The sequence below is a fragment of the Tauraco erythrolophus genome, chromosome 29, assembly GCF_009769465.1.
Source record: "Tauraco erythrolophus isolate bTauEry1 chromosome 29, bTauEry1.pri, whole genome shotgun sequence".
In the NCBI taxonomy this organism is placed as follows: domain Eukaryota; kingdom Metazoa; phylum Chordata; class Aves; order Musophagiformes; family Musophagidae; genus Tauraco; species Tauraco erythrolophus.
In genome coordinates, this window is record NC_141493.1 from 2,488,035 (window position 1) to 2,504,038 (window position 16,004).

The following is a 16,004-nucleotide window of genomic DNA, read 5'->3' on the forward strand; positions in this document are numbered from 1 at the left end:
GAGCCTCTGTGCACTGAGGGTGTCCCCAGGCTGGTTTCCAAAACCTGCAGCTCACTTCTGCCCTGGTGCAGTTTATGAAACATTTCCAGCTCCTCACTCGATGCCAAAAGCACCTTTACCTGGAGCTACAGCCCAGTGTGCCTGAGACAGCACCTCGTTTCCCTACCCAGCCATAGCACTTCCCTCACCAGGAAACAAGAGCCTTAAATCCATTTGGAAATAGTTTTGACTGCTGAAGATCTAAAAGCGTTTTCCATAAAAGCCTATTAAAAAGATTAACCCAAAGGACAAGGAGCCAAAGCTTAAAATTGCACTGGAAAAGCACATGAAAAGATAGTAACAAAGGAGGAAATCTGCTCTGACAGCTGAGAAAGTGGGTGAGTCAGCCTAAGGGAGTTTTTCCATCCGTGACTGCGGGATACAGCCACCCTATATAAAGCCCTAAGTATGTCTGCTGCACGTAGTTACGTCACAACAGGCCCTCCTGTATATTAAAGTCACTGAAATGGAACATTTTCCCTGACTAGACCTGACATCAGACATGTGCCAAAACCCACCCGTGGCTTTCACTGGACAGCTGCTTCCGTTCCGCTTGGATTTGGAGCGGCCGGTCCTTGGCACGACGGAGAGGAGGGGTGTTGGGAGCAGAGTGTGATTCCACGTTCAGGAACGACGTTCGAGGTGCCTGTGTTTTGTGAGGAAGCTGTGAGCCCCGTTGGAATCATGTGGAGTGGTGTTCCAGATGTTAAACATCTGTCTGGTGCTTCCACCGCGCAGCGGCAGGACCCCTGTGCCCACGTCGCACCTCTCGGTCATCGTTAGTAGATCCCTGTCCTCACTCCTGCTCTATCAGAGGTCTTCGGAGGTGGAAAGTGGTGACAAATCTGAGAAGCCTCCAAGGTATCAGAGCACCCAAAGGATGGGAAAAGGCAAAATTCTCAGGCTCCTCTTGCAGATTGAGAAATAAGGTGCAGAGAGGGCAAACGGCTTCTCCAAAGACCACGGGGGCAGGAAATCACATCCAAGCGTCCTGAGGCTCCAGCTCTAACCTCTGCATGAAGATCCCTCTTGCACCAGAGAACATCCCCAAACCTCCAGCTCTGACGCACTCGTATTCTGACCAAGCACATTTTTTTTGTTTTTTTTTGTTTTTTTTTAATTTTCTCCTTCCCACTCCACTAATCCAGCAGGAGCTGCGTCGCACAAAAGCAAAGGCATCCAGCCCGTCTCCGACAGCTGCCAGTAACAGATGCTGAGGGAAAGAGCATCTGAACAGGGCAACATGCAGCAACTCTTCCCTCTGCGTTCCTCCAGCTCCAAGGGATCCGTATCACACAGGCTTTCCAAGCCAGAGGGTGTATTTTAATGTTCAAAACTCTGGATGGATTTGAAGATCCCTTGCTGGGATTTATGATATCAGAGCAACAGGCAAAAAAAAAAAAACCAACCACACAACAGCCCACCAAGTCAGAGGAGGAGAGAGAGAAGTCATGAAGCTGCAAAAAATAAACACTCTTGGATGAAGGAAAGCTTGGGAACACCATTAGGGATCTGATGATCTGCCTGTTATTTTTGCAATTAGTTCTGCAGCTTAGCAAATAAAGCCAGGTTGCTGTGTCTGTTCCCAACAGAGCTCTGGCCACTGCAGAGGTGGGATGCAGGGGTCCCCGGGAAGGATCCTGGGGTGCCCTTACCCAGGGTGGTACCCACGACTTGAGGTACCTGCATCTCCTGCTCCCAGGCCGTGTGTTTGGGTATGTCTTTCCCACTGATTGGGTTGGGCTGTCCTTGCTGGTCATTTCATAGAAGTGAAAAATAATGTGCAAACTTGAACAGCTTCCACTTGGGCTTGGAAAAAACACCATCAGAGCCAGCGTGATACCTCTGGCTCCACAGGCTCCAGAACAAAGGTCCCACCACACATCTCTCTTCCCCCAAAGATGCTGACACACAGACAAAAAGAAATCCTGCTCCGACTTGGGACTCCGTTTTAGTGATTCCAACAATTTTGCCATGTTTTTTTGGCTTGCATTTGTCAAGGAAGGAGAACGGGGAGGGGGGAGCGATCAAACTAGCAAGAGCTAAGCCATCATTTCATTCCCTCAGGGGCATTTCAATCTTCAGATAGCTGTAGCAGACCGGCACGCGATGACGTTTTCATGATCTGCCTGAGAGCAAAACCAATCCACATCCATTCCCCTTTCCGCTCCCAGGGAGCGGGTTCGGAGTGGGGAATTATTGATATAGTAACTCCAGGGTTTGCACTGAGCCTGGACAAACAGCAAAACTCTTGAGAAGAATCAACATGCTGCAGACCTCAGCTTTATATTGGAAGATTAAAGAACAAAGGATCTAAATAAGATACTGAAGGTTTCTCGAGGAGAAAGGACTGCTAAGAGCTTTCTCCCGGTAACTTTATGGATTTGAATGGTTTCCTTTCATCACAGAGGTTTTGTTACGCTGGCAGCAGTCAATAATGCCAATTCAGGCTGCCTTATATTTTACCTCCCAGCACCAACGTGTAGAGCAGCCAGGCTAATGGTGAAAACAGACTGCACATAAAAAGCAGAAGCAAACAATACTTAATAGCTAGAGCAGACTTTTTCTAAATCACCCTCTCCATACTTCACGTCCACGTGGAGATAAACGCCTACAAGCTGTCCCGTCTACAAGGAAACCTCATCTCTGAAAGCTTTACATCTTCTCACGTTACAGCCACGCACCAAAGCTACAAGGTAGAGCTGGTAAATCCCGTGAAGGATATCCCAGGATCACAAAGCAGGTATCTGCAACCAGCTCAGAAGCTGAACGTACATCTGCTGAGCTCCCACCTCAGGTATCGACCATCAAGTAGAGCCTTCAAGGACGTTTCAGGAGCCACACAGCCATTCAAAGAGCAATGCTACCTCTAGGAAATGAACCTGGGTTGGCTGCACCCCGCAGTAGAGAAGAAAAATGGATGTCCAAGCCCCAGAGCTGATGGGACGTGGCTTGCTCAGTCTAAGGCTGAGGAACACAAAGCAGGGAGGGAAAAAACCACGCACAAAGCTTCCTCAATACAAGGGAAAAATGCTGCTGAGGATTTCTACCCAAAGCAAGAGGAGAGACCAAGTCCAGAAGGAGTTAACTCTCATGGCTCCCACATGACAGTCCTCCCCTTCTCAGCTAGCCTTGCGAAATTTCCACCCATTTAGGCCAACAGCTGTGGAGATGTATGTGCCAGCCCTTTTCCTTTTTTTTTTTTTTTTTTCACTCCCCCTAATCTCCAAGTCTCCGAATTCAGCTACTAGCATAACTCAGACCTGGATCTCCAACCTCTCCTTTGCTTATGAAACAATCCCACCCACATACTTGAGGTTGAATCAGCTCTTGCCTTTGCTTTCTGCTCTCCAGAACGCTGCCAGTTCAGCGTGTCTGGTGTTGTTGACCCCCGTGCATGGAGCTTGCGGGTCCGCTCCATCTCTACTGACCTTGTCTGTCAAACACATCCATTCTGGCACAGACAAACTCCATCAAGGGGGTAAGCAGACAAGCAAGAAGAAACCCTAAGGCATTTTTCTCCTGCTTGAGTTAAGCCTCCTTAGCCTTGAAAGGTGTGAAGAAACAAAGTGAGATAAAGCTGGGTATGGAGGGCAGCGGGAGGAAGCGTAGAACGTCTATTCCTGGACTCAACACTTTGGCTTCCACATCAACCTGCTTTTCACTGGAGCCACTTGACTACGTATAGTGATATAAAAAACAGACTGAAGCTAAAATAACTCTGTGGTCTGAGGCTGAAGAGATCCTGCTTGGTTCTGCCACTGATCTGCGTGATTTCAGCCGCTCAAAGTCCCTTCCCCACCTCCTCGCTGTCACCTCTGACCTCTTGCTCACCCTTCCTCACCTCTTCTGCAAAGGGAGGAAAACGCTGAGCCCATCTCACCTGCTCGGAATCACAAAGCCTCTGCAGCAAAGGTGTTTGCCCAAAGCAAAGAAGCTATTCTGGATGGGACTTCCAACATTACTACAATACAAATTAGTATAAAACTGAGGAGAAAAAGGGAAAAAAAGCATCAAACTAGCCCAGGTCAGGCCATATTCCCCTCCATCCCACCCCTTTCCTTGCCAAGAGCCTCATCCCAGACCTGCACTGCTGCTCCTCATCGCCCTCCGACACAGAAGCCCACCGCAAGCCAAGGCGCTGCGCTCCGTTACGGAGCCGAGGAAGCTCAGCCCGGAGGCAGAGAAAAGAAAGGGGTTTGGTTTCGAGCTTTCACAAAAGGATTCCTGGCTCGGAAAGTTTTCACATGAGCCTCAGCTGCTTTTGTTTCCACTCTCTGAACCAAACGCTTCCCCCCACGGCTTCGGATCCCGTTGGGAAAACTGACACAACTTTCATCGCGTTTTTTTTTTTTTCTTCCACCTTTTGCCACCCGTTCTGTGTTGGCAGAACAATCACACCCAGGACAACATGCATGTGTCCTCCTCCACCACTCAAACTTAGTGATCCTCTTTTCTTGCAACAGCCCTGAGGATGCCCAGTAACGGATCCAGGGAGGAGATCCTGTTCCTAGAAACCTGCTGCAGACGCTACCCTGGTCCTGAATCACCGGCTCCTGGCCCAAAACGAGCCACAGCAGCTGGGACTTCAGAGGGGCTCTTCCATGTATTTTACTTTGGTATTTTTATTTTTTTTTTATAAACCACCACCATGAGTGATGCTGAGGGTTGCAGAGGAAGAGCGTGGCGGTATTCAGTACCGGCGCTGGCAGCTGTCTGGTCCCCAGGAGATTGTGTGAACACACAGCTTATGCAAAAGTGCAGTTCTCCCCAAAACCGCTTGATTTAAGAAACACAAGGAGCCCACATGCTATCTCTGTCTCTGGCCAGTCCATATTCTTTGCTCTCCTGCTTTAAGATTCCCCGTAATCCACCCAAACTGCTTTTTCCTTCCCTATGCCTGACCTATCCCACCGCCCTGTAGGTGCAAAACCCTACTCACACCATCATTTTTCATTTGCAACAGAGCCCCAGGATTTCTTGGCTTCCCAAACACCAAGACATTAAGGCTACAACCTGGACAAAAACTGAATTGATTTTTTTTTCCAGTTAAGAACATAACACAAGATCTTCCCACATGGACTTTATTCATCCCAGAGGCATCTTCCCTCCCGTATTTAAACCCATCACTCACTTCCACTGAAGTCTCACAGTCTTTTCCCCTGAAGATGACTTTTTAGAAAGTTCTCTCTTCACACACATAGGAATGAGCGGAATCTGTTTTGATTTAAACATCTGGAGCTGTGCCTCTGAGTCACTAACGAGGTCCCAGCTGTTAAATAAACACAATGAAGTAGATGCTGCAAGACAAAGGACGGGTTCAAGACAGAGGATGGGTTTCCTAGGGGGGACAGCAGTCCCCTGGGAACATTACGCTGTACTGGACCACAAGTACTTTTTGTTCTGGGTTTGTGCAGTACAAAAGGGGAAGGGATGAGGGTGCAATTCAGGATTGGGGTCCAGGAGCAAATACAGCACAGACCATAAATGACAAAAGCCGAGGGCTTTGCTCAGCCACGAAGGGCTTCGGTGGCAGCCTCGTGGCTGCCAACGCAAAGTGGGTGAGTGCAAAGAAAGAAAAGAAGTGCTGGTGACAGAAGCGAGCGCAGGCAGGAGCGCTGAGCCCTGTGGATACTGTGGCACGGGCGGGAGGCTCAGCTTAGGGTGGGATGCTGCTCCCTTCCGTGCACATCACAATCCCAGGGTTTCTTAATGAGCAAAACTTTTACATCCTCCGTTTCCCTCTGCTGAAGGATTTTCAAGACAATCTGGATGAGATGCTGTACACCAGCCGAGTTTATTACCTGACCTGGGTACCGCTGGTGCAAGGAGACACACAGGCTGACTGTCCCCCCCAGGAACAGCGGCCTCGGTGCTTTCTCAGCCCCACGGCTCGTACCTCCTGCTCAGATGCCAAACGCCAGCCTCCTGCCCAGCAAACCCCGCGCCCCATAGGCCAGCACAAAGAAACCATTGAGGCAAGCGGCAAGAAACCATCACACACACACTTTAAAATTACAGCACTAAAGCAACCCAGTGGCTTATCCCAACGGCAGCTTAATTAGGATTTGCCCGGAGTTCGCTCCGGAGGAGATGCTGGGACCCCTTCTAGACACCTCAAGCACTAGCGTTTGTGTTACACGTGGGCTTATGTTTAAGAGACGTAAACGTTTACAGCGAGGGGAAAGCAAATTAAAACAATGTTGTCATAACAAACAGGCAAATAAACCTTTTCTTGTCAAACATTCTTGAGAACTGGGCAGCCGAGACGCAGAGCAGACGTCTCAGCTGGCAATGACCCGAGCTGCAACTCCCCACGTACGGACGGAGAGAGTCTCCGCTGATTTACCCGGCAAAAAGCGAAATAAGAGGAAGAATCATCGTGTGCCAAGCCACAAACAACGACCCTTTCCTCCTCCCCTCCCTGCACCCTCCAGTTAGAAGCCGCTCATCACACAGGAGCATTTTGTACCTCACCCACAGAGCCCAATTCAACAGAAAGCTCCTGAGCAGGACTTTGCATTGCCCTTTCCCACCAGTTAAGAAACTTGGACAACAATGTTCAACCCACTTTTAAGCTGGCATAACCAGAGCCTTTGAGCCACCAAGGCTTTGAAGTGAGAATTTTATTTTTTTTTTTATGCTTCACATACACCCAGAAGGGAAAAGAAGGACAGAAATAGCAGCAGAGCCTGGTCTGTTTAGCCAGACCTTGTCTGCCCACCGTCTGGCCAACGCTACGGTCTGGTCTCAGGTACCAGATCTATTTGTGAACTCGTAAGGGCTGCAGCAATTTGATATATTTAGAGTACGTCCTATTTGAAGCCTGTGTGTGTGCACACAGAGGAAGAGTGTGGACAAAAAATATTTTGTTAAGGATGTTTTGGGGGATAGGTTAGGAAAAAAGAGACTATCCTGCATTTATTTAAGAAATATATTAAGGGTAGGGGTTAGTTCCTGTGGTCTTAAAGTTGCTGGTGAACCCAGCAAGGCGGTTGCAGGTGGGTCTGTGCCGCGTGTGGACAACTCAAAGTGGCGACACGGACTGTTTGAAAGAGCAGGGGCGGCATTCCCTGCTCATGGGTTTGTGAGCACGCATTAAATCATACTGATTTCGGAGCTTTTGGCATCCTGCAAAGACTTAGGAAAACATTTGAGGCTGTGAACACATTTAAAGTGCAGGCTTTGGCACCCTATAAAGGAACCTTAAAGCAGGTCCATACCACCCACCCAACCGCTCTCAGACACTTGTGAGCTGCAAGACAAGAAACAACCAACAGCCATACCACGCTTCTACACCGATTTTATCCTGATCTTTGTACCTTTTGCCATAACATCTGGGTGGAAAAAGTGCAGCTCAGGACAGTTTAGATGCACAGATTCTGCTCCCAGCTCTCTTCCTCCCCTTCACTGTGCTTTCGGTGGGTCACTGAGCTCCTGGAGCTGGCCCTTCCCCTTGCCCCACCATGGAATCATGGAATCATTTAGGTTGGAAAAGACCTTTAGCACATGTGCTTACCTGGGGCAAAGAGACAACACGTGGCCCCATGCACTCAGAGACCTTTGGCTAAAGCAGCAAATTCCACTTGTTGTATTTTACAAAGCTTGAATTATTCAGTGTATGTATTTATAGCACTGCCTATCCCTCCCAAACGCCATCAGAGAGTCAGCAAGCAGTTTCTGCACTCTCAGATACTCTTCGATCTCAGATACTCTTCGAGCACTTAAACCCAACAGGATTAACCTTTTCTTTTCCATTGAGCCCCCACGACACCGCTCACGACGTGCTGCCGCGTCGTAGCGCCCACGAGAGCCACCGCTGGGAACAAAGTGGGTAACGTGCTCTGCCATCGTGGTCAGCCCCTAGTGGTACCTCAAGCCACTAATGTGAACGAGAGTGTGTAAAACAAAGCTTTTACTCCAGGCTGTGGCTAAAAAAAAGGAGGAACACGAGCAAAATCAAACTCTGAGTTAAACAACGGTGTTATTTTAACAACAACTTTGGCCCCATCATGTTGGATGCGCAGATGCCCCCACGGAGGACCGAAGCAAGGAGGTTCTGCACCAACTCTGAATCCCCAACCATCTGCACAATTCCTGGGTTAAGCCATGCTCAGCCACGCACTTGCAGCACTACTGATGTATTTTTTTTAACCCTTTCAGGGCGTGGGGCTTACTCTTACAGAGCTGGGGTCTGTAGGAAGCAGGAGAAGATGAGATACCAGCAGGATACATACCTGCTTTTCCCCTCCTAATGCTCCCAGAGGCAAACAGGTAACAACAAAGTCAAACCACAATCTCTGCTCTCTCCATTAATGAGAAACCATCTGCATATTTAGCCTGCACACTTTAAAGAGGAGGGGGAAAAGCCCCTCTGTAAATGCACTTGATGTGATTACACCCACATCAGCATGGACCAGCCACTGCTCTCCCAGCTTGGCAAAGGTGACCAACCTTCAGTCGCTGAGCTGAAGGGGTTTGGGGCTAATTCCGACCAGCCAGCAGCCTGGGAAAGGGCCATGCTGCCACACACCATCATCACCCTCCAAGAAATAGTCCTTTGAACAAGTCCCAAGGCTAAAAGCTGCAGCGGCTGCGGAAAGCAGCAAGGAAAAACGATGAGAGTTGCTCTGCCCTTTAGCAAAGGACTGATGGATTTCAGATCTGCCCCAATCTTGGTGCTGTTAGAAGGGTTAACCTCTTCCTGCCTGTCTCCCATCTTCTTATCCCGGATCTTCCATCACCCACCCCAGACTGAGATGTTTCACCTCGGCTTCTGACCAGCAACTTGTTTTACAGAAGCAAGGGGCAGGCGCTGCCCCTTCCCTACGGAGCAAGGAATGGAAAGGCTCAGGGACAGCAGGAGATATGACGTAACCCTCAAAATATGCACTGTGACGGGAAAAGATCTGTCTGAGCATATATATATATAAGCCAAGTGGTTTATGGTGATGGAAAACTTCATCCTATATGACTTATCTGCAGCATTTCCAAACCGGGAAACGGAGCGACGTACCTTGTCCAATAAAAACAAACTCCGCTCGAGGGCTATCGCGTTGCTTTTAAAAGAGTGTGAACTCTCTGCCTGTCGGATTTTTCGGAAGCAAGGCCAGATTTGAGCAAATGTTGATTTGCACAGCCCCTCTGAGCTGGAGCCCCGACAAAACCAAGTCAGATGTTGTCTTATACCCGCTGACTTTCCGCGTTAAATCTTAGCGGCGCTTGGCAGCCCCGGAGAACTTCACACTGAAGGGTCTTTAAGACACTTCCTAAACGAGGAATTGAAGATGGTCTATGTGTCCCTGGCAGTGGGAACACACAGAGCTCCCTGTTACAGGCAAGGGAATGGCACACGTTTGGTGATGGGCAAACTGGGCTGCCCAAGGCACGTGTGTCCCCTGAACACTTGGCAACAGGAAAGCAGGAGAGAACTGCTGCTCCGACCCCACTGCAGCTTACACCCTGACGTAGGGATGTCCACCAAAGTCAGTGCTCGCTCCTCTTCATCTGCTGGCTGCAAAAACATCAGGTCGCAAACAGTCAGATTGGTTTTGGGATCGTTAATGGTTGTTACTAACTAGTCTGGGAAAGCAACACTGGAAGGTGCAATCGGACGCGTAAGCTCTGTGCATCATCTCAAACCAGGCCTGTTTTGAGTAAAGCCTGGTTTTAACAGCAGCTTAAGGGCAAACCGAAGTATCTTCCATAGGAAATCTCAGTGGGAAACTCGTACTGGTTTAGCTCCGTCAGTGCCACAGCTGAAGCCAAGCTGGTAGACTTGACCACAGCATTGCTGCTCGGTAGAGAATTCCAGGCCCCTCAACCCCTGATCTCATTCCAAAGAGAAAACATCACTTGGGCAAGCTTTGGGCTACAGACTAAGGAACCCAGCAGCTTAAAACCGATGATGTTTCCTCTGATGAATGCGAGGTATGACATGCAGAATTCCCAGGCATGTTAGAGGGGGCAGAGACTTTCAACTCGCATTCACACAAGCCTCTTGACCTCCCTGTTGTGGAGTTTATGACCCTATGAGTAACCCTGCTCATCAGCTTCAACTCAGACTATGTCACGCCAGCTGCTAACGAGATAAAGCAAAGATAAAGAAGAGGAGAAAAGCTGAGAGGGGGGGCAAGAGCTTAAACATTTGACAGCTAGCTGTGACCAAAAAGTACTTCCACAATGGCATCTTAAAAATTTATAGCACATCACCTTTAGCCTTAACCCTGCTGCAACGAGATCAGCAGAAAAAGAACCCTTCAGTTGCCAGTGATCTTATAGGGATAGAAGAAAAAAAAAAAAAAACAAAACAGCTTGGTTTTGCAGAGAAGAAGCAACAGTATGGTACTGAGTTGTCCATAAACTTAGGCAGCCATAGGAACAGGAGAAAGATGCACAGACACTTAGTGCAGAGGGTGACATCAGCCACTGCCCAGAAAATGCAACGCGATTTTCTACAAGCAGGACAAAGTCACAGGGACAGCCCGGCTGACAGCTCCCACCTTAGTGCAGGTACTTAAAAATGAAGCTATTCTTCTCTCTTCCTTCTCCCCCCACCAGTGCCCCTTAGCAATTGCTGTGAACGCTGTTACTCGTCACATCAGTGGATGCCTTCATCCATCCATAGCTCCCAAGAGCTGCCGGGACATGGGGAATACGACTTCTCTTAAGCCTATTTCTCTTGAGTGATCCTGTTGATGAGTCAAGGCTCCTGCTGCATGAACTGCCTCAAACTCATGATTCATTTTACTTATATGCAAAGCTTAAGCACCCACACAGCATCGGCACAAGCTAGACCTCAATTACCCAACGTGTTCAACTCATTAGTCAAACTCCAGTGCTTAGCTAATGGAAAAGCAGAGCCCTCCAAAGCTTTTATGATTAATATCTGAAGCATCCCAGAGTGAAGCGACCTCCGTCTAGACTAAAGCATCTTTTCTTCCAGGCCCCTGTTTTGAGGATTCACTGTAGCTCCGGGGAAGCGTCTGCCAAAGCCATCGCTGATGTTCCATGATCTCGCCTCATTCCCCGAGCAACAACAGTGCCATTGACAGAGATCCCTCCAGAAAGCTCCTTTCCCCCCTTAGCCAAACGAAGCAAGGTCAAGGCAAGGAAGAGAATTTCAGCTCCTGTATCTGCACCCTTGCACAGGACCCTCCCATGAAAGCGCTGAATGCTGCCCTCTCACCCATACAACGTTCTTCCTGAAGCCTCAGCAGGGCAATGAAAGGTCTGACTGAGCATCTTATCTTCCTTTGTCAAGTACGCTGCATCAACCTCTGATGGAAAAACCTGGTGGAAGAAAACGCTGCGAGACCCTTTCTAAACTCAGTGGTTATGAAGTGACTGCTAGAATAATTCTGTTCTAAAGCAATAAAGGTGGCTGCTGTTTCAGATCACCAACAAAGCCAAGATTCAGCCACGGAAACCGTGCTGTGATGTGTGATACATCCTGGATTCCCTGTCTGCTTAAAATAAGATCTGTCTGTGGTTACTACATAGGTTCTTTCGATAAGTTTTGACCAAGGGCAACCACTGAATTCACATACTGGGACGCCAGAGCATCCAAAACAAGGGAGATGTTAACCCAGTCACCACACATACTTTCCAACCTGAAAAGCTGAAGGAAAAAACCCACGTTTTTCTTCTTTGAAGAGCTCAGCTATGACTTCTTTCCAGCCCAGCATTCCCCAGCTCTTTATTCTGCAGAAATCAAACAAGTCCACTGGAAGGTGATTCAAGCATTTTTGCTTCTGTCATTTCCCCAAGAGCCTCAGCCTGGCAGCCTCACCCAGTCGAAATCCAGAGCCTTTCCCCCAGTGACCAGCCCACATTTTCCTCTCTCCAATTCCTTTCATCACTTCCAGCACTAACCCTCCACTCCTGCAAATATTTCCGTAGAGTTATCGCGGTTACTTTGTCATTGCTGAGCCAAACCATGCAAAAACCTCTTGATATCTTATGAATCCACCCATCTCAAGCCATGGTTGTAAGTCCTGTTCACCCCCAAATCCAACCCTTCCTGCTGACCCCCCTGTTATACCAGACACCTCCAAATCACTCCCAGTACCAAAAACAAGGCGTCAGGGGAAAGAAAAGTCAGGAATTTAGTACTATGAAGTACACCCAGGTGTAAGGTCTATGAGTACAGCACACATCCTGTCTTTCTAAACTCATTTTTTAGAAATATCATAAACACGTTTTCAATTTTGAAAATTCATCGCGAAACAGGAGTAATATATTTTCTCCTTACTTATTCTTACGCTATTAAAAAAACTTTCAAATTCTTATGATACATCTAACCCTTTGAAGAGCTGCAATTGAAATCTGAAAGTTGCATCTTTAGGCAGTGTCCAGGAGCACTGTCAAGGGTTGGCTTTAACCACGGCGTGCCGCTGGGATAACCTGCGACGCGCGGCAGCGGGCACCCCTGCCCGCAGAGGGCTCTTGACCAGCAGCTTGCAGTTTTACGTGTGTTTACCTCTATTTGGTTAAGCAAGGAGTTGTCAAACTTGAAGCCAGGGATTCTCTTTTCACTGCAGACCACTCCCACGTCTTCGGTGTGTTTGCAGTCAGTTACTCCCCAGCCATTTGAAGTGCATGCTGCCAGGGTGGTCTCCTTGCCATTACAGTGGACATTGTCCATCCAAATTTTCCCTGAAGGGGAAAGAAAATAGAACTGAGACTCTCAAAGAGGGTAAACCTAGATTGTACTCAAAGTGAGTAAGGCTGCTGTGCTCTTGCCATGTCAGGGGAAGAGATCACTGCTAAAATAAGCTTGAATAAAACAGCTAAGGAACATCAATGATCATAGACTGGTTTGGGTTGGAAGGGACCTCAAAGACCATCCAGTTCCAACCCCCCTGCCATGGGCAGGGACACCCTCCACTACACCAGGTTGCTCAAAAGCCTCATCCAACCTGGCCTTGAACACTTCCAGGGTTGGGGCAGCCACAGCTTCTCTGGGCAACCTGGTCCAGTGCCTCAATAATCCACTTTAAGCATTTAGGAGCTGCAAACAGCTCTGCCCCACAGCTTTCCCTTTCCCTTATCTGCACAGTAATAAAAAAGTCCCAGCAGCCTGAAGCAGATCTCTGCTGCCATCCTGCTCACAGTGACAACTGACCCCTCTGATGGCAGCCACTCCAGCACAGGGTCACTGGGTCCCCTCGCTTTGGCTGATTGGACCCTGCCCTCTAATCACACTCACCAAATCATCCCTTCTGTATTAAAGGTTTCTTTTTACATCGTTTCTCATTTATCAAATCCTCATTAAATCGCTCATCAGAGACAGCTCAAAGTTTTGATTAAATGCCCTAACTTTTTAAAAGCAGATTTTTGCAAAAGCTTTAACAAGTCACTGTTGATTGGAACCTCCTGTTATTTTGGGTGCCCTTTGAAAACCAATTGCCAGATCCAGTTTCCAGACTGTAATTACCACTTTCCCTCCAGCAAAAAGCGCGTGCATGTGCATACACACACGAGCATGCACGTGTACATGCATATATATTCCATTTTAACAAACCATGTCCTGCAGAAGTCTACTTCTAAGATGAGCAGGCAAAAATCAATAGGTGCCACCTCCAAACTTCAGGTCATGTTTGCCCAGGAGCAGCTGAGAGCAAAAGACCCAATAGCACCTCCGAGATTTACCTTTACAAAGAGCCCATTTTCCCTTTGGAAACATGCTGCTCCCTGTGATTTGCACCCTAAATTGCAGGGAGCAAGGGCCAACAAGCAATTCCTGTATTTTAGCATCCCAAATTCTTTACTTGTCAGAAGAATAACACATCCCTTGGACAGAAGGGACTGCCTGACCTTCAAAGCCTCTGGGAGATCCTGTAGCTGTTTCCCTTGGCTGTCTGAGCAGCCCCAACAAGTTCAGCTGGTTAATCACCAATGGATCTGCCAGCCCTCTCCATGCTCCCCAAACAGGAGAGGAGGAGGAGGTCCCATATGGCCCTACAGCCTGAGGAAGGCACGATCCCCCCTGCACGGGCTCTTTGCGTCAGGATTTACCCAGCGCTATTCTGGCATGTAGGAAAAACTCACTCCCATTAAATCATGTGGCAATCAGTTTCTGGTTTGTTTTCAAATGTCACGGCCTCTTTCTTGCTCAGGAATCTCCTGCTCTACCCCAGGAGCCAAAATCCAAAGCTTGGGACAACATTCAAGGCTTTGCATTGCAGTCCCCATCACGGGCTGCGCGCGCCCTTACAGGCGAGGTTATGGGTGCGAGCACTAACGAGTGGTGCTGAGTAACATCACACAGCACATCCAACCCTGCTGCAGTGGAAATCACCTGTCCGTGGGTTACAGCAACAGCGTGCCAGGCATCAGTGTTTGCAGAGAGAATTCTCCGTAGGTCAATGTTTAATTAACAGCATATCAAAAGACGACAATTAAATCTCCTGAGTTATATACTAGTACAGAGCTATTCTCTCTCAGGCATTGTGATTTTAACAGTTCATTTTGATAACACACTAAGCATTCGCTTTTCAAAGCCTTTGCTCAGCACATATTTGGGAATGAGGTGCAATAAGGTGCAATCTGCAGTTGTCCACGTGCCCATCACGTGCCGTTTCAAAGAGCAAGAGCGGATGTACAATTTGGGGTGAGAGTGAATAGCTTTTCCCCACCAGGAACAGCCTGAGAGCGTCCAAGATGACTATTACATATACAGTCCTACGCAGGACACGATGCGTGCACACTCCTTTGGGGTTTTATAGGTGAGTCTGCACTGCAGAATGAGGCACGTGTTCCTAGAGAAGCTAATGGGAGAAGAAAGATTGGTACAGCATCGTGTAGGCAGTCTGCTCAGAGCCTAAACAGCTCAGAGGAAAAAAAGAACAGGAGGATGGAGTGTTCAGAGGCCCTATTTGAGTCACTGCAAGGCAATGGAAGTGTGAATAGGGAAAATGGACCATCTATACGTTACACCTGTGGGTGCAGCTCCCCTTTTCCTATCTTTATCCACCACCGGCTGCTCCCAAGCATCCCCTGCCAGAGTTCACACACCAGGATCTGGACCTTCAGCATTTTATCTCACCATTCCTTAACTTGTTTCAGCCAAAACAAGCAAACACCTATTATTTAACTGTTTAATCTAACGGGATCGTGATCTAAAGAGGCACTGCTTCACCAGGATGCTATTTCAGTTACACGAAATATCACTACATCTTAAATTTGATTGACAGGTCAAGAGTTATCAAGGGTTGGAGAGACAGCAAGTGCGACACCGCTGCTCTAGGGTCACCTCACCTTCTCCTTTGCCATACTTGGAGCTGGGTAGCCAAGAGACTGCCTCCACGTAGCCCAGCTCCCTGCAGACCACGTGCGCGGCGTGGATGGAGAAGTCGTCGTCGCACACCGTGCCCCACTCGCCGCTGTAAAACACCTCCACTCTGCCTTCGTTGTGTTTCCTCTTCTGCCCTGCGAGCCGCAGCTGGATTTTGGGCACGTTTGCCGGTCTTTGGGGCGGCTGGTAGACTTGTGGGGGTGGCTCAGGGTAACCGGGGAGGTAGGGCCAGTGTTCGTACTGGGCAAGGCTCAGCGGGCTCAGGGAGATGAAGAACAGCGCGATGAAACAGTGGTTATGGATAAAACCCAGGAATCTTTCCATTTTCAGTGCTCCCAGTTCTCAGAGCCAAACCCTCTGCTAGCAGCTGTCGGTCAGCGCAGGTAGGCACCGCGTGGCTGTCCTGAAAGGAAAGGAAAGTTTGAGTAAGGCTTGGTAACGACTTCATGGATGTCATATCTCGTGCTTCAGCAGGGGATAAAGCTATGGAAAAGACTGGGTACAACATCACCTGTAAAAAACAAAGTCAGGCAAATCATTTCTTGTGGGGTGGAAGAACGAACTGAAAACAAAACCCACGAAAACCATTTCTAAGTTGAGGCCAACTTGCTAAATAGTTTTAGATGGAAAATATTTTTTCCAGCACAAAATTCTACAGGTCACAAGC

General features: G+C 48.4%; 1 protein-coding gene across 1 annotated transcript in view; it reads right to left on the minus strand.

Moving 5' to 3' along the window:
- Window positions 1–15,661, minus strand: part of LOXL2 (lysyl oxidase like 2) — a 41,087-nt gene extending 25,426 nt beyond the window's left edge. The window contains exons 1-2 of the mRNA XM_009984603.2: window positions 15,301–15,661; window positions 12,521–12,696 (exon numbers count right to left, since the gene is read on the minus strand). Of these exons, the coding sequence (XP_009982905.2) occupies window positions 12,521–12,696; window positions 15,301–15,661 (537 nt within the window). The remainder of the gene's footprint in view (window positions 1–12,520; window positions 12,697–15,300) is intronic.
- Window positions 15,662–16,004: the final 343 nt, after the last annotated feature.